Source organism: Lonchura striata, chromosome 3 (assembly GCF_050655825.1).
Source record: "Lonchura striata isolate lonStrDom1 chromosome 3, ASM5065582v1, whole genome shotgun sequence".
Classification (NCBI taxonomy): domain Eukaryota; kingdom Metazoa; phylum Chordata; class Aves; order Passeriformes; family Estrildidae; genus Lonchura; species Lonchura striata.
In genome coordinates this window covers 111,376,329-111,403,291 of record NC_140705.1, presented here as the reverse complement: position 1 = coordinate 111,403,291, position 26,963 = coordinate 111,376,329, and the positions used below count along the sequence as shown (strand labels likewise).

The 26,963-nt window shown below is 40.2% G+C and overlaps 1 protein-coding gene across 7 annotated transcripts in view; it reads right to left on the bottom strand.

Moving 5' to 3' along the window:
* MACROD2 (mono-ADP ribosylhydrolase 2) overlaps positions 1-26,963 on the bottom strand; it is an 845,784-nt gene that overhangs the window by 8,558 nt on the left and 810,263 nt on the right. For all 7 annotated transcript variants that reach the window (XM_085577219.1, XM_077781852.2, XM_021527839.4 and 4 more), the window contains one exon: positions 958-1,041. In XM_085577219.1, the coding sequence (XP_085433345.1) occupies positions 958-1,041 (84 nt within the window). The remainder of the gene's footprint in view (positions 1-957; positions 1,042-26,963) is intronic.

Sequence of the window (26,963 nt, the reverse complement as noted above, 5' to 3'; positions counted from 1 at the left end):
ATTTCTTTAAACACAGGATGAGTCAAGGAGGTGAATTATTTTTTGTTTACAAGGATATTACACACTGTAGATTTTGAGTAGCATCCTAGTACTCAGGCCTTGCTAGAAATTGCCACACAGATGGGTCATTGGCTCACCAAGATCAATGTTGGAGGAATATAATTTCCAGGTCAGGAATTGTGTGTTGATCATGTCCACAAACCTGACTGAAACTGCTGTTGGGTCAATTAATTGTGGTTGTTTTATTAACAGCAAAAGTCTCCCAGCTGAGCAAGAATGAGATTAACATACAAGTTCAGAGTGGTTATACTGCCAAATACTTCCCCCTTGATGGAGCTGGGCACCAGCACAAAAATATTCAGAAATAATCCTCTGACTGCAGTTAGACCCCCAACCTCTTGACCTCAAGACCAACATTACACTGGGTCTAAAATATTAATTAAAAGGAAGTGTAGATCATAACTGAACATATTAAGCCAATCAAATTAAAAAGCAGGCCTACAGTGCTAAAAATTACTTCCAACAGACTCACAAGTCAGTAGAGATGGTGCAAACTCTCAGAAAGACTCAGTTGAAGAGACTGTAAATGTAACTCAATTTTTTTTAGGAGGAAACATACAAACAAACTCCAGAAAGGCAATGCTAGGTAGCAACTTCAGGACAATACACAGAGTCATAGAATGGTTTTGCTTGGAAAAGACTTTAAAGACCATGTAGTTGTAGTCCCCAGCCTTGGGCAAGGACACCTTCCACCAGATCAGGTTGTTCCAAGCCTCCACGAGCCTGGCCTTGAACAGTTCCAGGAATGGGGCATCCACAGCTCTCTGGACAACCTGTTCCACAGCCTCCCTACCCTCAGAGTGAACAATTCCTTACTAATATCCAACCTAAACACACTCTTTGTCAGATTAAAGCCATTACTCTAAAAAATTAATTGAAAACAACAGAACAACATACCATCCTTATTTGAAACATCTGCTGCTTGACTTGCAAGGTCAATTTTCATAGGCTCCACGGAAGTTTCCTCTTGCTCTTGTATCCCTATAATATAAGCCAAAGAAGGAGAAAAATCAATACTCACAGTATCCGATTAATATCTAATTCTCAGACTCCTCATGCCTGGCTTTTTTTTCCCTTCTGGCAAGCTCTTACCTTTGTAGACTCCACTGTTGTATAATGGCACCCACTAGAGAAGAGGACAAAGGATATAGGGAGAACATGACTTGAAAACAATTGCCTGAATATTTTTAGTAATTCAAATTATTTTTTTAACTGAGATTGTTAAAATCACATCGTGGTGCGTGCTTCTGCCTCCCCACCATTCTTTTCTCATCACTTTTAAAGAATCCCTTCTCTTCATAAAATGAAGTAAATGATGGGGACTTAATCACAGTTATAAAGTTTCTATAGCCAGTAGAAAGAAGAGAAATACAGTGAAGTGTTCAAATACACTGGGTAGCCAGACACAAACTAGAATATGAATGTAGGAAAATGCATTTTATCACTGTAACTCAATATTTTTATCTCTTCTGCCTCAGGCAGAAGCCGAAACTTAGATTCGAACTCCTAACAATATTTGAAAAGGAAAAACAATTAATTTCCTGGTTTAGACAGAGTTCTACTATTCTGCTATTGGCTAAGAAGCCAATTTTTATTTACATTCCATCATGCTACTTCTCTGCTTCTGTAAAGCCTGTTGCACTCATCCTGTGACTGAACTCTAGGATATCAGGTGGTTGGTCACTAAGGGATCCAGGCATTTGGCTGGTTGTAACGAGACAGAAGAGAGTAGTGAGGACTCAGATATTTCAGAAACATTTCATTCAAAAACTGAAATAATTTATCTGTTCAACAACACAGATGAAACCTTCACTGTCTCTCAAAAACCTCCTTCTTTCTCCTGTGGAATTCTAAAGTGGGGTTTTTAAGTTCACCAGGGTGTACTACATTTATTTTGTCCATAAAGATGTATCTACTACTGACAATTCCAGCCACTTTTACTTCTAATTTTATCTGTAAAACAATGGTATAATGGATACTTTAGTTTACTCTCTGCTTGCTGGGATGGCCAAAGCTATTTTTACTGGCAACTTCTGCCACACTACCTATAGAATCACAGAATCAGAGAATCATTAAGGTAGGAAAAGATGTCTAAGATAAGAGTCCCACTTTTAACCCAAGACTGCTAAGTGCACCACAAAACCATGTCCTCAAGTACTACATCCACTCACCTTCTGAACATTTCCAGGGTTGGGGATTCCACTGCTTCCCTGGGCAGCCTATTCCAATGCCTGACCTAAAGTCCTACCAAACTTGGGGGATGGATGACTTTACAGTGATAGAAATGTTACTTATCACTTTAACATACTTTATTTCTGATGCAGAAGCTTTTCAGTGGATCATCATATCACCAGCTTCACCTCTTTCTCACTGGTTTAAAATCATCTCCCCATGGATGCAAACAAAATGCCTGTAAACATCTGTGACTGAGAATGCTGCATATCTACCTGAAATGGCCCCTTTGTGGGTGCATCCAGCTCCAGATGTTTCTCCAGGGAATTCATGAGAGTGAGCGTGGTTATCTCCTGTGGTTTTTTATGTACCAACATCCCCAAAATTTCCCAGTGCTCACCCACCTGTCTTTTTGCCTCATGCAAAAGGTAAACCCAGGAGACCCTACATGAGTAATATGTATTTGGAATTTGTCAAGTACAAGACTGAACAGGTGTTTCAAAATCCCTACCTGACTTCTCCTGGCAAAATCAATATGAAATTTGAGGGACCATGAAAACACTGATTAATGAAGGAAGATACACAGACATTATGATTGTGATACATTTTGATTATCTGAGGGAAGCAGCTCTGTGAAAAATAAAATTTTGAAAAATCTCAGAATAATCAGGTGGGCTGGGAGAAAGCTTAAAAAACATTTAGTTCCAATCCTCCTGCCATGGACAGGGACACCTTCCACTAGACCAGGTTGTTCCAAGCCACATCCAACCTGGCCTTGAACAATTCACGGGATTTTTGTTCTGCTTTTTCACCTTCTTTCCATGTCTGAAACTCTGATTCCCCATCTTTCTAGGAGGGGATTGTTGCAGTATCACTGGTTTTTCTGTTTTTTACACAGGGAGTTCACTGTTGGATATTGTCAGCATGAAAATTATAGTGGGAAACAATGTTCAGGGGCAACCTAGACAGAAGATGTTTTATACTTTTACTAAGCTAAGCACCACTGCAAATCTTGGGAAGAGATTTTCACAGTTTACCATCTCATTTTTTGGGAAAATTTACAAATTCAGTTACTATAAATGTAATTTCTTCCTTCATTATTACTATGGGATGGACGCAGGAATATTCACTATACTCCCATGCATGTGGAAATGGTATTATCCAAAATAGCTCCCCTGCTGTGGAGTCAATTCAAGCTCACTCTGAGATCAGCCCAATTCACATAAACAGCAGAATTTGATCAATACCAGAAACTGCCTTGACAACCAATTTATTCATGAGGCCTCTCCCTTGATCTAATTCCTTCAGGTTAAAGCACAAACAAGCAAAGGGTGTCAGGTCTCCATGCAGGAGCTGAGGGCTCCTGAAGGAGAGGGAGCCCAGGAGATACCACTTTCAATATCAATTCTCATTTCCAATTGTGCTCCTGCCAGAGCTCATTACCTGAACCCTTTGCCAACTGGTCACACAATCAGCTCAGCACTAACAAACAATGGGCTGCTGGCACAGGCAAGCAGGGTTCCCAGCCTTTCCCAATGCATAAGACAAGTATATACCAGGAAGACAGAAATCTGTGTACACTTATATAATCTCTTCGTTTTTTTCCTTAATAATCACTTGTTCTGTGTGCTAACAGTTAATACACCATTTTCTCTAGAGATTATTTTTCCCCCTCTAAATTCACATGCTGTTTGCAAGACTAACACGAAGCTCTTGTGGTAGCTCTTGGTACGTTAGCATTGATTTTCAAATTGCCCAAATATAGAGGTTAGGCATCTGTTTTACGAATCCCCAATAAATTCTAACAAGTAAAAAGCATAACCCTTGTCTTCCTCATCATCCTCTTTCTCCCTTTGCACAAGGGTTACATCTATTTCAAGCAACAAAAACAATCCAGGCTTAGAAGCTGTAACAACCCAAGAACTCAGTTTCTGCTCTGAGCTGCCTACCTTAAGGATGCTTATTTCTCTTTTACGAGTTTCAAGGGGGGGGTTCTTCTGGCAGAACCTTCAAGACCAGCCTTGGCATCCAGATGTGGGTCAGGGATGTCAAGTGGGCTCTGAACAAGAAACCTGGGCTCCTGCTATTAGTTTCTACTTGTTAAAAATGTCAGAGACCCCCTTTAAGACAAACAGAAGAACCAGTTTCATGTGTAAATTGGTTCTGTCAGTGTAATCACATACTCCATGGTAACTTAAATCTTTAAAAATCCCCAATTACAGAAGTCTTGTAATAAGTGGGAAATCCTGGCTCTAAGATCATTCTGAATATTTGAGGGAGAAAAGAGTTGGCAATACTACAAGAATCCTGAAAACTACTCTTTTTACAGGCAAAATGGCAATGCCATTATTCCCATAGCTAGTCTGCTCTGCAATTCTGGGTGTTGCTGCAGGAATTCAAATAAAATACTATCCTGCCCACAGACAATGTGTAACCTGAAGAAATTCATTAGTTGTAAATTATGCATAAAGGAGTTGCTTCTACTTGTGTTACATACTTTGAAAAAATTGCCTCTGTCATGCAATAGGAAAACCACGTTAGAATTATACTGAACAATCCAGATTTCTCCAATTCATGCCCACTGTTGTTTTGAGTTTAGTTGTAAATATGCTTCCCCTAATCATGAGACTCTGAGAGAGTCAGGCACATTAAAAAGGAATAAATCCAAATTTCTCCGTTTAAAATTGGAACACACCATTTTTCATCTGCAGTAACAAAACCAAACCAACCAACCAAAAAAAAAACGCCCAAAAGCAGATAAAACTCTTCTGACCAACAGCTGCATTCTCTTCTGTCAAAACCAGTTCCCATCTCCTTGCTCTGCAAATAGCCAGAGTTGTTTTTTTTCCTTCTTTCCAGTCATTTCATTGTAGCACTTTGCTAATGTGACTGTCAAGCCTTCACATATTTTGTTTACTGCTGTATTTTAGTGGCATTATAAATGCTGCCTCATTTAGAAACTGAAGCTGTCTGTGATACAAGGATTCTGTTTGACTCCTGTTTGATATCCATCTGGGATGACTGACCTTTTTAATCAGACCAGATTCTACCACATCAAATACTTATGCTGTCTTTTTGTATGGCTTTATAGGTATAAGCACCCAACCTGCTGCTCTTGGAGCACTAAGAAATAAAACAGGAGACCTTTTCCATCTGTATTTCATTACATTTGGGCTGGAGGGCACTTTTCTCCCTTGTTGTCCTTCTGCAATAGCACAGGTCAAGCTTGACAATTCCAAATCTGCAGGAATGGCCGTGCCACCACCACGCCTCTCGCTATGCAGCATGGCTCAGTAAATAACAAACAACTCCATCTGTTATATCAGAATTACCACACCTCGATCAACCACCACCCTGTCCCCAGCAATTATGCTCCACAGAGATGAAAGAAAACTCCAGGATGCAGATTTCAAAGGAGGGTCTGCTGGGCTTCTCAAGGCACTGAGTGAGCATCATTCTGGATTTGTTTTGCAGCCCCTTCATTGTTAATTGGCATGTGCAACCTCCTTTTTGGCATTTTGGCTTTCCAGAGTAAACTTCTGTTTGTACTTCTGTTTTCCAGAGTAACAAAGAGTGATGAATCTCCCTTTCACTTCAGTGCAGTGTGTGTCAGCTCAGCTCTGTGTTTATGCACACTACTGTACCTAAAGGCATCATGCTGCTCCCAGCCACTGTTATTCCCAGATCAAGCTGAACACCAATTTAAAAAAATGCAATTTAAAAGTGTCTAAGATCTGCTTATCTCTATCCCCTTCAAGCCTTTTATTAAACATACTGTTAGTAAAATCCCATTGTGGCAACCATTCTCCAAAGGTGAGAATGGGAGGCTAGTGAGGAGTGTCACTCAGCAATACAGTCCATAAAAGCCATACAAATTTGAAACATCTAAAATTATTCATGTCCAACAGGAGCACTTTGTGTATTTTGCCTCTCTCTAAAAACAGGATAAACCTGCACACTTGATGAATGCATGATACATTGTTTTAAGAAAAGCCTTTTTGATTGATTTTTAAATCTGGAAAAATGTTTAAAAGGCCATGTCATTGTTTTCCAGATGCTCTTTTTGTCAAACCCTCATCAGAGAAGAAGACTGCAGCATAGAATGTTTGAACTGGAGCACCCAGAAAATTTCATCTCATCCCTCAATTGCTGGCTGTTAGCACAACTAAAATGTTGCCTGGTTGTGATCAAACTAGTAGATCACCTGTCCTAAATGGCTTCTAAAACACATATGCTCCTTCTCTGCCTACAAATAAGGCAAATAGTATGCTCAGTAGCATTATGACAATTGAAGGGAACAGATATGGTATGATTATTTACCTCCCTTTACCATTCTGTCATTTTTTTTCCTGCTGTTTGTGAAACTCATGAGTGATTTGGTTCAGTTCCTGATCACTACCTGCCTCATCCTGAAAACTGTGTAGGTGTGAGGAATTAAAGCACTCGGGGACCCTTCTATGTAAGCCTTAGAACATCTACATATTTCCTAGGGCACACCTTTTACCAGAGGGAATGCTGCTGGGCATTCACAATTTTTTCTGAATTCCACAGCCATGTGAGCCAGCCTGTGGAAAGAAAGCTGCCTGCCAGAATGACATCTGCACCTCTACTCCCACCACAATATCTCTGTTCTCACACACTCACCAGGCTCACCACCACACACCTGGCAGCACAGCAGCTCTCTCCAGCAGCTTTAATTCCTCTCTGCACCATTAATCTCTGGTGAGGATTCCTGGCCTTAATTTTGATGAACCAATGTGGGAGCCCAAATGCTTTAATAGGCCTTTCTTTCCCTTTGGTCCACCCACTAAAAACCGACTTAATAGCCTGTGCTGCCATCAGCAGCACACACTCTGCCTCTATTCCTTTTCAATCTTGTATTCACTGTATTTTCAGAGCACTTCAAATGACCTTGAGAAAACCACAGAAAAGCAGACTGTGATAGCAAAGAGATCCTGGATCTCCTAAGCAGGACAGATTTGCCAGACACTGTTTCAAAAAAAGGGAAAGAAACTTTCCATTTTGTTCCAAAGCAGTAACTCTAAACATAAAGGGGACTGAGTCAGTCCTCAGCTTGAGCAGCAGGGCAAGAACCAGATGAGCACCTGTAGTGAACAGAAACAATATTTGTAATTGAAATTATAAAGAAAAGATGGGGAAGAAGAGGGGAAGAACCTCAGAGAACCTCAAATCGCTCAAGAGCTGAAAGTTAGAAGAGTTCCTCTCAGAGAAGCACCCTCACCTTTCATGGAGAACCCACCCATCCACACAGGCCAAAAGGAGGCTTTGCCCAAGCTCATGATCATGTACTGATGGGGCTTCTCATCCTTCTGGCTTGCAACCACTTATTTATGAGGCTCCTGCTTCTGAAAGAAATCACTGCTGAGCAAAAGAGCAACCTTAGAAAATATTCTGTTCAATTCCTTTTCAAGGAGACTATTACCAAAATTACGAAGAATGAGCTTCAAAGTAGTGGTGGACATCAGCTGAGGGTGTATGGATCTAACTGAAATGCAATAACAATATACAATGTGGGAGAAAGATTCTTCCCTGATATTTCTCCAGAGAACCCAATCTAAATTTTGCAGCTTAAAATGGAACACAATATTTACAACAAGGAGAGGCATATGAAGTTGAACAAAGTTTTTCTAATAGATGCCAAGATCATTACTGTGACATTGGGTAAAAACTGGAGCAACTTTTTTTGAAAGCTGAGGCATGTTTTTCCTCAACCATCCTGCCTTCACTCCATATTATCGAAAATTTTTCAAAGTTCTGTTATGCCTCAAGGTACCAAAGAGAAACTGGAGGCCAAAACCATATAACACAGTCTGAACAAAAGTCCTTAAGAAAAAAAAAAAAAAAAAAAAAAGAGGGGGGGAAAAAGAGGAGGACAAAACTATCTCAGTGTGTTTCTTATCAGAGAAATCACTTTCAAAAAAATGCAGGATTTACCCTTTAGCACTAGAAATCATATCCCCTCTGTCCATCAAACTATCTTTTAACATAGAGGTTGTTCCAGATGCCAGCACACACAGGCCAACACTTTCAACAATAGCTGACTAATGTTAGGGGCACTTTAAAAGGGAGTTTTGATCCCTTTTTTCAAAAGCTTCAAGCTTCTAGCAGCTCCATCTGGCTTCAAAGGGGGCTCACTTCACAAAGTGTTTTGGATGTGCTCAGCATTTTTGAAATTCAGGGCACCTATGTTGAATCCTAAAGACGGACTTTAAAAATCCATGCCAATTCTCACTGCACTAAGGATGACACCACTTCTTTAATCTGTGCTTAGAAAGCTTAGTGACATTATAACCAACAACCTGGATTTTCCATTCTCTTTCCTTCAACAGAATTTGAGGGAATTCTTATAATTTGTAGAACCCCTAATAAAACTGGTGTCTATAGTGAAAACTAGCAGACTTGAGTCTAAAAAGATAACTATAATTTTCATTGAAACTACTCAGTAACACCTCCTCAAATCCTCTTTGTAGTTCCTGAGCTCTTGTCGGAACTCAAAATGTCCCTCAGACATTTTTGGATGTTCTGGGCCCAGGTCAGAACATTTGAGACCTGGAAGGCAGCTGGAAACAGCTGGGATTTTGGGTTTGAGCTGTGGAACAGTTTACCAGCCTGGCAGGAAGAACAAGAAGCCACAAAAGTTTAGATATTATAGTAGAAGTAGTTACAAAGTAGAGGGAAGAATTTTTAAGTGCTGTACAGGGGGGGTTTAAGTCCTGTACAGGGGGGTTTCTGTTTTGTACATGGGGGTCAGAGGTTTTAAGATGGAGGGATTTGGGCCTGCCCTGTCCTCCCTCTTTCTCCTTCCTTACCTCCATGTTCTTGGTGATGTTGGCACTCACAGATTGGTTTAGAGTAGAAAGGCACCATTTAATATAGGTAATAGGCATTGGGGAAAACTGTGAACATGTAACATGTAATGTACCATATAAAAGACAGAAAAGCACCATTTAATATAGGTAATAGGCATTGGGAAAAACTGTAACCATGTAACATGTAATGTACCATATAAAAGATAGAAAAGCACCATTTAATATAGGTAATAGGCATTGGGGAAAAACTGTAAACATGGAACACGTAATGTACCATATAAAAGAGAGCAGCAGCCCTGGGTGGGGAGAGAAGAAGCAGTCGGGGTCAGAGAGGATGTCAGGGTGTGTGTGTGCCTCTGCCTGAGCTGTGAGCAAACCACAGCAGCTCAAGGAGAAAATCTCTTAGATAACTTGCAATAAACAACCTTGAGACCAAACAACAGAGACTGCTGAGCCTTTCTTTGGAAGCTCGGATTGGAGGAGAGACTTTTCCACCACACGGAGCCACCCCCGGCCTCGGGTGAGCTCTGGCAAGCTCTTTCCTTACAAAGAGCTGTTCTGTAGGTCAGCCAGGATGTAGCAGCTGGGGCTGTGGGATACTCAGAAATTCCACAGGCCATAAAAAAGCACAGAATTCCAGTATTGTAGTACTTAGCCCTTCCTGGAATGCGAGCTCCCTCCTATGGGGTGCCAGGAAACATAAGGGCTTGTATCTGCAACCTTAGCACCAAAGTCAAGACTTCTACAATTAAACCAGAATATAATAATTGTATTAGCAGCTGGTAGTGGCAGGCTTCTGTCCTGCTAAAGCAGGGGGACACACAAGCACTAAAAACACTTCCTCAAGCTAAATTCTTCAAATTGCTGGATTCTGACCATGCTTTATGATTTATTCATAATAAGGCCTTCTTAGCTTAGAAGCCTGCAGATGCCTGGAGCCTTTCCATTATATATCTTTCAAGTGTTTTGAGCTTAGGAATAAAAAAAAAAAAACCCACCTGACATAATGGTTCCAGCCTTGTGTCAAAAAGCAGCAATATTTCCCCTCTTCTTCTGGAACACGCACAGTTAGGGTAATACAGAGCTTTTGCCAGCACTCAGCACAAGGGTAGAAATTAGAGGTAACAGGTGTGCTCTCTACAAATGTGCACATGGCCCAGGTTTGCAAGTATTTGTACACTGGTGCAAGGATTGTCACTGCCCATCTCTACAAATAGCTTGGCAGCTCTTACTATCATGGGAACTACTGAAGATTTCAAAAGAATTCAGAAGTGCTAATCTCCTGATGCAGGTGACTTCAGCCCTGACAGACATTTCCTCAGAGTCACAGATAAAACTGAAGGATTAAGCCATAAAGGATTAGGAGAGGTGTCACCTAGAATCAAGTTACTGGCCTTGAATCATGGTTTTGTTGGGCAGTGAAAATAGCAAATTTCACCATCTTAAAAACAAGCTTTATTGTATTTCTTTAAATATATATAAATATATTTCAGATATATATCTTGATTTTCTGAGTAGGCTTAAAAATCTAGATGGCTAATAGTTGTACAATTTCAATCTTTTATTACACTTCAGTGCACTACAATACATCAATCTGACAATCTGAAGAGACCAAACAAATTTCTTTCACAACAATGCACTGGATGTTTATGTATCTAAGAAAATACAGGAAATAAACACCTTGCACAGCTCTCTTGACATAGAACCTGTTATAAATGATACAGACCCTAAAAAGGGAGGGTCTGTTAGACAGAAAATTGGGCTTTGCCTAGAAAGTTTATAGCTCATAGCAAATCTAGGTCTTCCCAACTTAGCTGCCCAGTTATTTTGATGTAAGCACCAAAAAGAGGTCCATACATGAGATGTGCTTGAAGTCCAAAAAGCCTGTGGCATTTCACTTAACAAGTGTAGAGATTATTTGGGGTGGTAGGGAAGAAATAAGCCTGGTGCCTTAAAGGGATGTTTCAAGTCACCCTGGATATCTGTGACAGTGCTGAGAACTGATCGAAAATCTTATGAGGCACCCAAGCACTGATCCTCAGCCTGATAAAACCTGCCCTAATTTGGAAGTTTTGTGTCTAGCCCAGGCTGGAGACTGGCAGAAGCTGACACTGTGACAAAGCTACTGCTGCTACTGCATTCAGCAGGCAGGGGGTGGTCCTGCTGTACAGGGAGCCCACTGCAAAGGCACATGTATATATTTCTAATATTTCTAATAAAAATATTTCTAATAAAACATTCTCCTGAATCAAACTATGCTTTGTTTTTCCTGGTTTAAAAGAACAGATAGTATAATGAGAAATGTAATGTTTTCAGAGAGTCATACAAATCTATCCTGTGAAGCCAAATATTTCCAGAGATATGTTGCTGGCTCTTGCCCAATCTATAAACTGAAGCTACCAGATTGCTGTTAAAAAAAATATAAGAAAAGTGAACCCCCCCTGCCCCCCAAATTTAAAATGACATTAGTATTTTTCAATTTTGTCAGACATTTTCATGGAGGGAGGAATAAGGAGGAACTGCTTTTTGATTACCCAGCAGGAAGCATTTAAGAATATGTTTATTGGTCATTCATGACACAAGTACTTCTGGCAGAGGCAAGCAAGCTATTTTTTAGGCAGCAGAGCTGGAAGAAGCTGGTTGGTCACAGAGAATCCATATATAAGACAGTGGTGCCACTGTGTTGGCAGTCCATGAAAGGGATACCTCAATTAGGCTGATGCGCTTGCAAAATCATGGAATTTAGGCTGTGCATTCCTTGGATAAAGAAAACTGTGAAGGGCACTTTGCACAGCGTTTCCAGCTTAAGTTTAGAGACTGGACTATACAGCAGTAATTATTAATGATAGTAGAAGTCCTAATTAATACTAATTAGGTACTAATTAGTAGTAATAGGTAAATGGTACTATAGTACTAATAGTACTATAGCACTGGTTAGGACTGTAGTAAATAGTACTAATTAGTACTAATAGGTAAAAAGATCCTGCTTATCCTTCTGTATGTTTCCTATCAGAAAAATTCTTCATTAAGCTTCATTTCCTTAACAGAGAGCAATTCATACTCTAAGTGACAACTTAACAGTGTAACCATTAATGTACAATAGAAATTATAATAAAAATGAACCCAAATTAAAGTTCTCTAAATTCAGTTTATCTACTCTTCATCTCATAGCATATTTACTATAGCAAGTCTAAAAGTTTAGACTCATTTTATTTCTGCCTGTCCTCCGATTTACAAACCCTGAATTAATGCAGCTCTTTTCACAGCCCACATATGAAAGAACTGTGCAAACAGCTGAAGGAAATTACAAGGACTGGATCACATGCCATGGATCACATTCTGTGCACAGAATGGCTTCCCCAGTGCTTTTTGACATTCATCAGTAGTGATGATATCATTGCAGTCCTTGGATCACTGGTGTTGTAGCCATGTGAAAGCAGAGTTCCACTGACAGAGCAACACTTATAACAAAAGGCCATCCCTCCCAAGGGGAGCACAACAGTGATTTGAATATCAGGCCTCAAAAAGGTGGCTTTATTTCAAAAATTTTGCCAAGGGCTGCTAGTGGGCCAATCAGTTTCAGTGTGTGATGGTTTATAGCAACAAGACTGTGAAGTCTCCAGAAACTAGAAATCCGTGAAATGTGGGGAAAAAAGCTGCCTTCTTGCCAAAACAAAATTCCTGGTTATATAGAGTATTGGATCAAAGACAAAGTATTTTGCAGAAACACAGCATCATCACAAACCTCATCACCAAGGCTTTGGGGATGCTGGCTGACAGTCCCTCTAAGTGTCCTCAGCCATGGTAGTTGAGCACAGCCAAGGCTGGACCAGCTCCCTGCCCCTTCCTCCAGCTTTCCTCGGGACACACCCTCCAAATTCTGATTTATTCTGTGTTATCAGCAGCAGGGGTGATCAGTGAGCAACTGGGGAGCCCCTGCTGACCAGGCAATGCCTCCTCAGCAACTCCCAGCAGCATGGCAAGAAGAGGAAAATCGAGATGTCAATTCCAAAGCATGCCTGGAAATTTGTACCTGCAGTAGCTTCTCTCAAAGACTTAGAGCTCACCTCTTCTTTCCCAAAGCCTGCAGCAGACCCAACTACTTGAAGCTCTTGGACAGCACAGGGATACAGAAAGCATGGTGCAGTTTCAGCTTCCTGCATATGTGTCCTTTGGGTCCTGGGGTCAAAGAATCATAGAATAGTTTGGGAAAGGATCTTGGAGATCATCTAGTTCCAACAACCCTGCCATAAGTTTTTGGCCAAAGATTTTTCCACCTCCCTAGCAATTAAGAGAAGGTGCAAAATACCAGAGAAATGGCATTTCCTAATGATTCTGATAAACAGAGTATATAACCAGCTACTTTAAAAGCAGGCTTTGAAATGCCACTGGCTTGCTTTGTTCTAAGCACAGTCCCAGGGAGAATGTCAGGTCGCATAACTCACTTGTTATCTTTATACAGAGGAGCTCCACTAAGCACCAGCCATCATAAAAATACTAACATTCCACTTAGTGGAAAATAAATAGAAAAAAAAATGCAACAACTCGCTTAAAAGGAAGCCAATTAGCACTTCAAAGATTGCCACGGGGTCTGTAAACAGGGATGTTAATACACTGGGGAGTTGTGCTCCTCCTCAGCCACAGCCTGAGTTATGAAAATGGAGGGAGCACCATTAGAGAGATAACACTCCCCCATGACACAAACCTACACTGTGCATTCATTTAGACACACTCTTTGCATTTCATTTCCCTCAGTGGCTTAAAAAATGCCAAGAGTCAGAATAGCATGTGAAGAGCATTTTAATCTAGCCTTAGATAAGGCACTTTCCTCCTCTGGGCAGCGAGCGCTCAGCAGCAACCACTTTATGTACAACATGAAGGAAAGTGTCAGGGAGAAAACTGCAGTAATTGAGGTCACATCCTCTGTGACTGCAAGGAAACCCTCTCACACAGTTCCCCCCATCATCCACGGACATTTCCATGTATATACAGCTAACCATTTTAATGATCTATAAATATTTATCTCCTGAGCAGATAAACTAGTAGGCATTTAATTCTAGCGATGCAAACACCTGATGGATGGATGCTCTCATCTACCTGTAAGTGCAAAACACTGAATTAAATTATGTGGCAAAATTATGTGACAGTTATCTCTGAGGTATTTGGAATTCCACACAAAATCTGTGCTTCACATGGTTAAGCAGCTAGCTCTCACGTTTTATAGGGAGGGAGGGAGGTAGGGAAGAAGGGAAAAAAGTTGTGCTTTGTGGTTTTTTTTTAATCTCATTTGCAGCTGTACAGTTACAGCTTAAAGATTAATAATAAAAGAGCATATGTGACAATGCAGAAACAAATGATGTTCAATGTTCAACACAAAGCAAGATGCAAATATATTTTTCTGTTAATTAACCAGGCTTTCATTTCAACTATGCTGATCTTGTAAATAAAGCATACAAGCTAGCTTCAAACAAGTGTGGGAATTACACAAAGGAAAGAAGAATCCCAAACCTGAAATCAAAACACCTTAACTCAGTGGTCTCCTAGTACTGGTTGGCTAATTATATTTGCCATTTTTTATCCAGGGGATCTAAACAGATTAAAACAGTTTAAAACCAATTGTATTCAGGAACTGGCCCAAGGGCAAGAGCTCTCTGGATAGTACCAGACATCAGCTGGTGTCAACCACTGCCAAAAAACAAGGGGCATCCCTGAATGTTCTGAAAGACAAGAAGAGGTTGGGCAGAAGGATGTATGGACAAGAGGACAGACAGACAGAAGAAAGAACAAACAACTAAATAATACTAAATAACATTCTCCTGCACCTATGATTTACCTTTAAGGATTTGCTTTCCATGCACTTTATTGAAAATGTTCAAGTCCTTAACTTATCTTCTGGGAGGTAAATAAGGGGGCCTGAAAAGCCTTAGGTAATTAAGCATTGCTGAGATGTGCTTGATGAGATGGGGAAATACAAAGCTTTTGAAAGGGTGAAAAATCTCCAACTATCTGGCAGTAGTGTTGAGAAGAAAAAGGAAATACAAGGGGCAGTCTGCAGTAGGGAGGTACAGGACTCCTTAATTATTGGGCTACCAAGACCATTACCACCCTAATTGCCTGCAAAAGCTTACAAAATGAACTCACAAGGCTCAGCAAAAATAATACCTCTTAGTAAGAACAGCATCTTCAGGAAAGCAAACAGGAGTAGCTTTCCCCAAGATACATCTGCTAATTAGAAATGATGGGTAATAGAGGCAGGTGGCAAGGCCCCCAGAGGAGTGCAAGACTATTCCTGGTGACCTCCCTACCTGTTTCTTCTGACTGCTGCTCTCCAAGGCTTCACAGATGGTGTTCTCTTTAAATTAATACCACCCTGCCAGCCAGAAGGAAGCTTCTGTTGTACTTGGCAATACAGGTGAACAGCCTGCATTTAGATTTCAAAGCAAATGCCACAGGTGTTCCAGCAATATGGCAAGCAGCTGATGTGCTCCAGCCTCTTCAGGCCTGGATAAGACTCAGCTGTGTTTTCTTATCTTCAAGACTAGCTAGAGAAAAATCACAACATTCAAAGGGTAAACTTAGGACACACTGGAGCACAATCTGAACTATCTTTGCTCTAAATGACTTTGTCAGTTGTGAGGTGTGAAAGTGCCAATGCCATCCTGCCTTCTCCTCTTGGAGGAGATGGATATGTATCCAGCTGATTACAGGTGCAGGTTAGCAAGGAGCAAACTGGCTTTGACACCCGAAGCTGTGACCAAAGCTTTGCCAAAAAGCAAAAGCATTCTGTGCTCATTCTCACTTTTGGAATGTGAATATGTGTAGCTGATTTCCTTCCCTCCTACATGCAGATCCTTCTCTAGTTTTTTCAGCTGTGCACTGGCGATCTAGTTGGATTCACAAGCTGGGCAAGAGCAAGCTGTATCTATCTTTGAATGGTAGACCTCATTTCAAGAAGGAAATGGTTCATACATTGCATGGCACTGCTGTTTCCAGGATCAGATATAAGGCTCAGGTCATGGCTACTTCTGGTGGTTAAATATCCCATAGCAGCTGTGATAAGAAAAAATGGCATTAACCATATTTTACAGCCAAATCTTGACATGGATATCTCTCCCCAGGCTCCCCTTGAAAGTTCTTTTCACTTTGGAAAGATTTCCTGTGTCTTAAACATCACACCTTTAACTTAGTACTGTTAAACATTGGCTGTGTTTAATGCCAGAGAGAACAGTTTCATGAGCAGATTTTGTGATCTCTATATGCATCAATTTCTAAGATAACTTGCGTTCCTTTAGATAGGTACAAGATATATATGTATTTCTTATCATCTGCTTTTCATGCTCACACACTTCAAGAGCCAGCTGGATCTGCAAGTGGAACTGCATCCAGGAAATCTATTTTATGCCATGCTGGAAGCAGGCAATACTAGGAATATTGTTTAAAGACTTTTTCCTTTAACTTTCTTTTCTTTTTAAAGCAAACTTGCCCATATTGCTTTGCCAGAAGATTCAAAGCCAAGCTACAAAAGCATCCAAATGTTTGGACATTTACCTGAAAACAGCTGTGTTCCAGCTGCAGAAGCCTGGATACTATACTATAACTCAGTAACTGTGTGGTTACTGAGACATGTCTGTAACCTCCCAGTAACCTCAGTCATCTGCAATTCAAGACTCAGGTTTCTATGTGCAAGCAGATTTATGATGATACAGGCATTAAGAACATTGACAAGGCTTTAAAAAGACCACAATAGCTGTACCTACCACACACTGGACAGTTATTGCCTTGGAAGACAGAGAGGTAAACAAAAACCACAGAGGATGCCAGTTTTACCCGACCAATATGAGTGTGGAAGCTGTTAGCTATGCATGTGAGGGTAATTGTAAAATATCTGCTGTCCCAAGGAAGAAGTCCCAAAAAATGAGAGCACAGCTCTGGTCCCTTTTGGCAATCTAGTTGTTTAGATCAATGTGACCACCAGGCAGGAGCTCCTGATATCTAAAGGAGGAATTGGGTGTGTGGGTAAGGACCACAGCAAAACACCATGGATCTGTGAGGTGAGATCACAAGAAGAAGGGCCAAGGGTTTAACTGAGGTCTGATGGCAGCAGCCATGCAAAACTTGGAGCAATGAGGGGCTGAACCCAAGTGAGGGAGAGGGACCATGCCACTGCTTACCCTGGCCTCATACTCTCTTGATCAGAACATGCTGGAAATAAATCTGAATTAATGCTGGCAGGGTTCCACCCCTGATCCTTGTTTCTTAGAGATTTCTGCAAGACAGCCATCTGGGAAGCCCCTCTCTTTACTGGGACAGCACCAATAAGAATTTGTCACCTGTAGAATAAGAATTTGTCACCTGTAGAGAGCTTTCAATGCTCAGAAAAGAGCAAAACAAAAAGCAATGAAGCTACTGCACATTCATAACAGCAAGTCCTCCTCAGTTTTGTGACCTCTCCAGACCAGCTGGGTTGATGGAGGCACCATACTAAGGTAGATCATGCAACACCTCCAGAAGGGAGGTGATGCTCTGACCCAGCTGCGCTACCTCCCTGCTCAGTCTGTCAGCTTCCTACTAATCTTCCTTCTAGCTGGAGGAATCAGGCAAGTTAATTTCCTTGGCTTGAGCTGCTGGAGTCAGGCATTGATTTTTCAGCATATTGACATCTTATTTTGAAGCACCTGAGCTATCCCCATTTGTTCTCATTTGACACCTTTGTGCTACATTTCAGGCTGTCAGACCGTGAAAACATGACCAGCAGTTGTGCTTTACCTGATGAAACACTGTGTAGGTGTAACTGTGTAACTGCAATAGCTTTTGGCCACAAATTGGGAATCTCAATGTTTGCTAGGCCCTGATACAGTGAATTTGCCATCCTGACCCCCTGACTATACACCATTGTTAGCTGTACCCAGGGGCCAATGGAGAAGAGGTTACTGACTATTTCTGCTCAAAATCCAGAACAGATTTTAACCAATTTTTCTGTGCAGGTAGGAATGGTATAGCCTGTAAGTGGCTGCTTATTTCCTCCACAGAGAAAATGCTGAATGTGTAGACAAGCTGTCTTTCAAGGGCTGTAAAGTAATGTAAGTATTGAGAGGTTTTAGGATGATGTAAATAGAATAAAGGATGTGTAGTCCTCTGCAGTAGGTATGAAAACTGGCAAAGTGACTGCAGAACAAACAGCAAAGGCACATCCTCATCCACAAAGGGGAATAATGAGTAAAAGGGTTTATATACCCCAAAATTTCAGTGTAAAGGCCCTGCAACAGTGAAACAGTTATGAAGGTCATCTTTTGGTTGAAATTTGCTAGCTGTAGAAAGCAATGGATTTGAGAACTCAGGATAGACATCAGAAGTCTGAACATGGGAGGAAAATCATTGGCAACTATTTCAACAAAGCACAGTGTTAATCAAGTACATTATAAGCATTGAAGCATGTGTACAAGTAAGTTAAAAACACCCACCATTCCAATACTCTTCATATTTCTCTTGGACCTCTAAAACAAAACTAAGTGTTTTTGCAGTTGCCCATAGACTGTCTGCAGCTGCAACTCACAGTTCATAATTCAGAGCACTGCTTTAATTGCAGCTATGAGCACATGCACAGCACACAGGAGTGCTCCAGGAAAGGCTCCTCAGAGATCATGCAACACCCTAAAAAGGAGATGCCGAGCTTTTGGTGAAATAACAAAGTCCCAAAGAGCTGCACTTCTGCACCAACGTGTTGAGATGATCCAGCTGCCTGATCCAGATGCAGTCCCAGAGATGGAGGAGGGAAGAGCTTTCTCCCTGGCAGGTCATTCAGAGTAGCTAGAGGTAAGGTCAGCTGATACCATGGACCAGATATGCTGGTGATGACTTTGCATGCTCATCTGGAGGCAAAATGTGATAAAAGCCAACCAAGCAGAGGAAAACTCTTCCAGATGGCAAGACCTCAAAAGAACACTCATCTGTAACCACATTAGGGAAAGGTGGGGGGGACAAAAAACCCACTTCCAAAAAGTTATGAATAAAGTAAGGAAAAAAGGAAGATAAAATCCAGAGGAAAACATTATGCTTCAAAGATCTGAGAGAGACTGAGTGGGATTTTTCCTGCTCTGGGTCAGCTGCAGTGAAAAAGTTTTAATCTCAGTTGAATTCATGCTCTAGGAAAGAAACCTCTACTTTACAAGGCTGCACAGACATTTCCCCTCACTTTGTAGCAGTCCCTTCTTGTACAGCTCTGGCCTCCTTCTCCAAGCAGAAGAAGCAAGGGCAGCTATGAAGCCATGGTGTACCTCACTAGCTGAGCAGAAGTGGGAATACACAGAAGAGAAAACAGAACAGAGCTGAATCAGAGTGTGTCTCTTGATCCACGTGACAGTATGGAGTGAGTAAATGCTACCCTTCTTATAGATTTACTCTTCACCACAGCACTAGGCTAAACTACAGAAATAAGCAGTGAAGTGAAAATATTCTTCCACTCCTCAAAGAACAAGCCACAGAATCTTTCAATCCTAGGGCATATGGTGTTTTCTTTTAATTCCTTCCTATTCTATACTTGAAAAAAAAAAAAGACATTTCTCCAATTATACCTACTCCAGTCCCACTGGTTGTGGTTTCCACACAGTTATGACTGGACTCCACTCTATTTTATGAAAATCCTTGGTGAAATGCAGTTTGTGTCCCTGCTGCCCTAAGTGGGTGGCCATTTGAATATTTGAAACAGCTATAACATTGTGCCATAACCTGGGCAAGGCTGTACATCCATCCAAAACCTAAGCACGTGGGAGTACAGAATTTCCAGTTCCAGAGCCAGCTCAGTTGGATGAGTGTATTCCATCATAAACAAACTTTATTAAAAGAAGTAAGAATCTAAAATTTATCAGTGCTTAACAAAATGAAGACCTCTTTTGTAGAAGATGGCACAAAGACATTTATCTGTGAGGGATCAAATTGTTTCCTGGTGAAACTGCCTGCACTCCTTTGGTCTGCTGGAAGATTGAATTTCTTACTGTGGCACACAGGAGCTAAGCTCACTGTTCAAACAGATACCTCTGTAGCTGTGCAGTGTATGTTCAAGTGGTGCCTTATCTCTGGAGGTGCTAAAACTTATTTCCAGAAATATTGATGGCTATGATGCCATCTGTAACAGTGCAGTGCTTGGCCAGTGAGTCCTACTTTTTCAATACGTTACAGGAAACTCTTTCTAAGATGTCAGACTCTCTCCTATATTCATTTCCCTCATCTTTTGGGTGCTGTTTGAGATAGTTTAAAAGAGATACATGTTTTGTTTCCATAAGGCACTGCTGGCTCTCTGCAGAAGTGAGCTAGAACCAAAGCCTGCTAGACTTGGACCCCACCATTTGGAATACAGATTCTATTACCTCCTCAATTTTCATATGTGAAAAGGACCTTATCAGTATCTTAAAGCTCTTCAAGACTTGTAGCTAACAAGTAAAAAACATGCAATATCATGGAATACTTTTATAAACATATGAGGACTAAGAATGACATCATAGCATCTGCGTTTTCACTGGGATTTACTGATTTCATATTTTTTGGCATTCCCAACATGGAAAATCAAAATGAAAATGGCACTTCAATATATTTCATTAAAAAATCCAGTTCCACCTACAGCATCTTCAAGGATTTAATTTCTCCTCTTTCTTTTTAGTTTCTGTATAAGGAAAAGCACTCTAAAGCTTCTTTTGCTTGATTTAATGCTGAGTGTGATTCAATTCAGTGCTGCAACATAAGTTAATTAAACTAAACAAAGGATGCATTGTCAACATTTTCAGCAGGAACAAAAAGATGATATTTTTAAATGCAATAAAAATTGCTAATTCATAATAATATTTCTGTTCTGCTTACTCTAAATGAAATGAAGAAAACAATCAAATAGAGATAATAAACCATAAATGCTATCATTGTTACAGTATTCCCTATTGTTGTATTCCTGTTTTCTTTGTTTATGGCTTTATGTGTTTTACCCTCACCATCATGTCTGGTAACACAAAATGACTGTGACAGCAAGCAAAAGATTTAAGCTGAAAAATTCCTTAGGTGTTCTACTTTCTTATTAGAAAAGCACACAGAAAAAATTAAATTATTTTTCCTTGCAATGGCTGAAAAATAATTAAAACTTCAAATTAATCCTGCAACACCTATTTTTTATGCACATTCAGGTTAGAACCTGGGATGTGGAGAGTAATGAAAAGAAACAGATTCTTTTTGTGGCAGAAAAATAAATACAACTTTTTTTTCCCCTCGAGAGACTGAAATCAATATCTAGAGCAGACTACTGACAGTGCAATAACCACCCTGACTGCCAATGCACAGTGCTGCACAGCATTCTCAGGGAAGCAGCATCAGAAAAGCCCTGCAGGAGTTCTGCATCCCATGTGCTGCCCCATCCTGCCCCATCAGTGAAACCTCCTTGCTGATGTAAAGACTTCCCACTTCACAGCTGCCAAAGCCCCCACACAAACAGTGGGGCCAAACTACTCCTCTTCTGCAGTCTGCAACGTGTAAGGAGAGCTAGGAGGATGCAGGTGAGCTTCACCTTGTGAGAATCCAGGGCATCCCTCTGGCTGCCCTGGCAGGTTTGGGACCCTGGCAGGGGTCAGGAACCCCCCCTGGACAGAGCCCCCAGAGACACTGGCTGTGATCTCTGCCCATGGAAAAGAGTTTTCAATCTTACAGGATGAATTACAAGCTCTGAGTGTTTGATATAAGTAATAATTAAGTGTGGCACGGTGCAAAAGTAAAATTTTAGGATTCTAGATAAGGGGTCCAAAGGGGACAAGCTGGAGGAAATTGGGTGTGCCTTGTCCTTTTTCTCCTTCTTCATGCCCTCCATGTCTCACTGTGGTGTTGGCATTTTTCTGTTGGTTCAGGCTGGGGACACACTGTCCAACGTAGGTGACAGATATTGGCACGTTCTTGTAAATCCAGCCCAGGGAGTTTCTGGTATTTAATGTTTGTCACATCCCACTGAGGGCAGAGCCCCACACGCTGCCCTGCAGGACAGAGCTGGGCAGGGCAGCAGAACATGTTAGAGATAAACAGAATAAACAACCTTGGAACCAGCACAGACCAATTATGACTTCTGCTTTGGCAACGGGGAGAAAGACAGAGACTTTCTACAATCTTAGAATCATCAATACCACAGATTCTGACACACCTGGCTCAGAAATTACTTGGATATCCTTTTCTGCCACAGCTATGATCTCTTCAGGAGGGCAGAGTGCTTGATGCAGACCAAACAGCCCTTGGACAGCCACAAACTCAGCACAGTGGGCTGGCAAACAGAATCTGCTCACAAAATCTCCTCAACTGGCTGATACTGCAGCTGAAAAGTTCCCTGGAGTTTTGTGAAGTTCTCAAGAAAATAAAGGTCTGTAAAGTGAGGCTTCGTAGGTGAGATACCTTTTAGAATTTCTGTTCCTGAGCTCTCTGTGCACCTCCTGCTAGTCCCATCTCCTGCTTCCCATCAGCCCATATCTCTGCATAGCCTAGAGCTTTAAATACCCATTTGCAGCTTTCTGGTTCCACAGCTTTTCCAGCCTTTCTGCAAAAAAGTCCAATGGTGCACTTTTCTTTTTCTTTGCCAAACATCAGTATCAATTAGAATAGGATTTTAAAGATATATTTAATATTTAGCATCTGAATATGGTGTAACATACCAAAAAAAAATGGCATCTGATCTATTCAGTATGGGTTCTTATCAAATCAATTGCACTATATCTGGTTCAGGGTATTTTTTCCTCTCCTTTTGAACAGCTGAATAAAAGAAGTTGGAGCCTTCATACTAGAAGTAGTCTAGAAGCCACAGCAACTCAAAGTATTATTTTCTTTCCAAACAAAGAGAAATTACCTATTTAAAGATTCTAGTGAAGGCTTTTATTTCTTTTTTTCAAAAATGTCTCATCTTTCTCCACTTGAAGAATTAAAGGAGTTGGGTTAAGCAATAAAATTGCCATGAATCAGTAATAAAAATGTCAGATTTGTCCAAAAATATCTTTCTCAAGAATTCTTTCATTTCTCTATAGCCACAATGTCTTTTTGAATTTTTTGAGTGTTTGATAACAAAGTCATTATTCTGACATTATTTACAACTGTACCAATGAGTATAAAATCCTATAAATGCCTGAGACTGAAGCTGTAAAACATGAGAGCTCTTTTCCCCGGGTTTTGGAATATTTTGTTCTCTCCAAGATTCCACCATAAAATTATCACTCCTGCTAAAGCAAAATGGACAAGAGAAGAATGGACAAAGTGGTGCCTACAGAGTTACAGGTTACAGCTATTCATGTTACAAAGAATGTTGAGCAAAACTGGGCTTAGCTAGAACAGAACTTGGCAGACTTCAACTTTGAAATTAGGCAGACTTCAAATTGAGAGTAAGCAAGCACTGATCAGAAGACTGACACAGGAAATCACATGTACTGCAAATGATGGAAACCTCCCCCAGCCTGCCCCTGAGCCAGCCCTAACCTCATGGTTCAGGTGAGGATTCTACACAGCCACTCTCTCATGTGGAGAAACATCACACCTCAAGCTCAAACAATATTCCAAGTTGGTACAAGATGATGAGATATTTCAGCCCAAATAGAGAAGAGAGAAAACGGAGAAATAACAGCAATAACAGTTCATTTTCTAGTGCTCTGACAAAAATCCTGCCCCTTCAAAGAGTTAAATGACTTCTAAGGGTGATTAGTGAGGGAAATCATCATACTGAATGTTGCAATGAAGGGAGATAGAAAGAGAGGGGAAATAAGATGACAGAGGTGAAAGTGGGCTCAGAGGAGAAATTGGCTGCATACTCACTCAAATATGGGATTTACTTCCATGTGTTGTGGAATAAATGTGCTGATTAAACCTACAAATAAGTGCTGAGTGCATGGCCATTACAACACAACAGGACTACTTGAAAGTGTACATATAAAGAGACTGCCAAAAGGTCTGTTAAAATGTGTGCACTTACATAGTCAGCAAATAGGTCAGTGATCACCACTTGCTCTGGTTTTTAATAAAGGGATTTGAGAATATTCCCCAATCTTATAAGAAACATAGATTTTCATTTTTCTTTTGCAAACTAGAATGAGCACATAATAGTAGTTGGAAAAAGAATAAAAAAGGCATCTTAGCTTGCCTTTTTTCTTTAGCTGCTCCCTTATAATATATAACTTCAAGTTGAAGTAGGAAAAAAGGGAATAAATTGGCACATGTGATATTTTATTACTGATTTTGGGAAAGGCAACAGCAGGTTTTTATGAAACACACAGTGCCTCACATTGTTATATTCTTCAGGGTGATCTGGCTTGGTTCTTACTGCTGGCAATGGGATTTAAGAGTGCAACTGCCAAGATTTTGGTTATTCATTCCTCTGGGCTCCCAGTATCCCAGAACCCCGGGATCTGGGACTCCTTGGGAATTCACACTACAGCATGATCCCGGAGCTGTGAAGTGAAATGAGCTACATAGAAAGGGCCCTCCAAGCTTTAAAAAAACCCAAAACACAGAGACGAGATGGCAGTAAAATTTGCACAACTAAATCAGAAGATAACCTGTGGTTTGTCAGAAGTTCATGTAAACTGACACGTCTCTAAAACATCAAGAAACAGACATTTTTTCCATAGAAAACCACATCATTGAAAAACTCCCTTGCATGCCACAAAGACACAATCAGTAAATGCGCAGAAATTCAGCTTTAGGTTGGAAAAGGGACTTTGTTCTTTGTTGGTCCTTTAGTGGCTTACACAGCTCCAGTCCTGAGGACTGAAGGGATGGCAGATGACCATAATGCTCCCAGTCAGACAGAGAGAAGAGAGAGGCAGCTACATGCCACCCTTTTCTCTGGGCTGAGTTTGAAAACACACACAAAAAAATGTCATGTAGAACAGAAAGACCAGGTAGTTTGGAATTTAGTAGTTGCAACATTTGGCTATGCATATATATCCAGAATGGGTCAAACTGACTAAAGATCTGTGAATTTCTGTTTAACAGGACTAGCAGTCCCACATTAGCCTTTTCCCCACATTCTTGCACAAAAATACAGTATTTAATCCTATATCAAATGTACTGTGTGTGTTGTTGGAAAACTTTCAGCTGAATTACTTTAGGAGGTAGCACTTAGGTTACATAAAATAATATCACATATTAAATCTCTTTTTAATGCCAGGCAATCTCTTTCCATTAAGAGGAATCTCTCATTGGGAAACATATTTTATCAGTCTGATCTTCAGCTGATTTTATTTTTCTTACCTCTTTTTGTCCAGATCCACTTCATTTTATGGCAAATTTTCAAAACCCATGTGGTAGAATTTGTGCCCACCAGAACAAGAAGCAACTAGCAAGATGAGCTATGAGGGTGGTTATACCCACAAGAATGAAAACAAGATAAAGGAAAGCTTTTATTTCCTTCTCTGCTCCTGCTCTGCAAGAGCACCCCATTTATTTTCCTGTACCAAAGACAGTACCTTTGGAACAAGCTGAACAGAATATTTGTGCTCTTATTCTGCACACACTCAACACATCTCCTCTTATCATAGAACTTACCAAAAGACCACTTAAATTGATGACACTACTTCTATGGACTTCAACAAACTGAGAATCAGATGAATCCTGCACAGTATCAACACCTGAGACCCCAGGTAGGAACAAGTTCCAAAATATTTAGCAAGAACTTTTTTACTTAGTATTTGAAACTTTTAAATCAAGGGCTGGAAAAGGAAAGGTGCCAAGAACAATCCTTTTCTGACATTACCTGCTTTTCCTTAACATTGCATATTTTAATAGTAAGTAGCACAGATGTTGAAATATAATCTCTCTTCTGAGAACTAAATGACAGTCCCTAGCTGTCGGGGACACTAACAATTTAGTTGTGCTGATGCATAAAATAATACATTAATAATTTCTCTTTGGCAGAGATTAACATAACAGGATTGGTATTTGCAATCAGAGTGAGCCTGTACTGCATAACCTGGGTTTGCAACTGAGGCAGTGTGGTACCATTTACCTGAATTTGAACGTAAGAATTATATCAATTCTACCTTCACCATCATTAACACAGCACAAAACCAATACCATTAACACAAATGATAACAAAGAGATGTGATTAGTCTCAACTTGGATAGGCAATTAAAATTTAAGAAAAAAAATAGAAATGGAAATATTGTTTAGCTGTATATGAACAAAGAGGTTCTATTAACCTGGCTTTGCAGTGAAGAAAATTGTCAACATTGCTAATTCAGATTTGCAATTAAGTTGATGTCAATGTGGCTGAGAAAAGGACTTCATAATTAGGACAACACAGTTAGTATTGACCAGAATTTTCAATAAAAATCATGTCTGCATTTTAATATGGAACTGTAATATTCATCCTTGGGCTCTACAAATGACCATATAATTAACTGGCAGTTACTTTAAAATTAGAGAATTATTTACATAATACATCATTTTTATATAACCATGTGCCTTTACAAATGGTGAGATGATTGCAGGGTTCCCAGGAGCATCCAACACTTAAATTTCTATATTTCCTTGCAAAAGTATTCCCAAGATTTCAAATACTTTACTACCATTAAAAAATTACTGCCTCAGAAGACTGCATTCTCAATCCAAATATTGGTTTCTTCTTTAGAATTACTAGTTTTAGTTACTCTTTAGTTAAATCTCTATTAATTTATCTCACAAATAACTATCATACTCATTTATTCAAATACTCCAAATGCTTCTTGCATTATGGGCTTAAAGGCAAAAAAACAAAAGTGAGGAGAGTATTTAAATGCCACTTTTGAACCTGAGTGTGCACTTTTTTGCACTTAGCATTCTAGTGAAATCCAAGTCCAATATATAAAAACTACACACAAAGATAAGACAAAAAAAAGATTTTTTCATAGAGGAAAAAAGAACACTTCT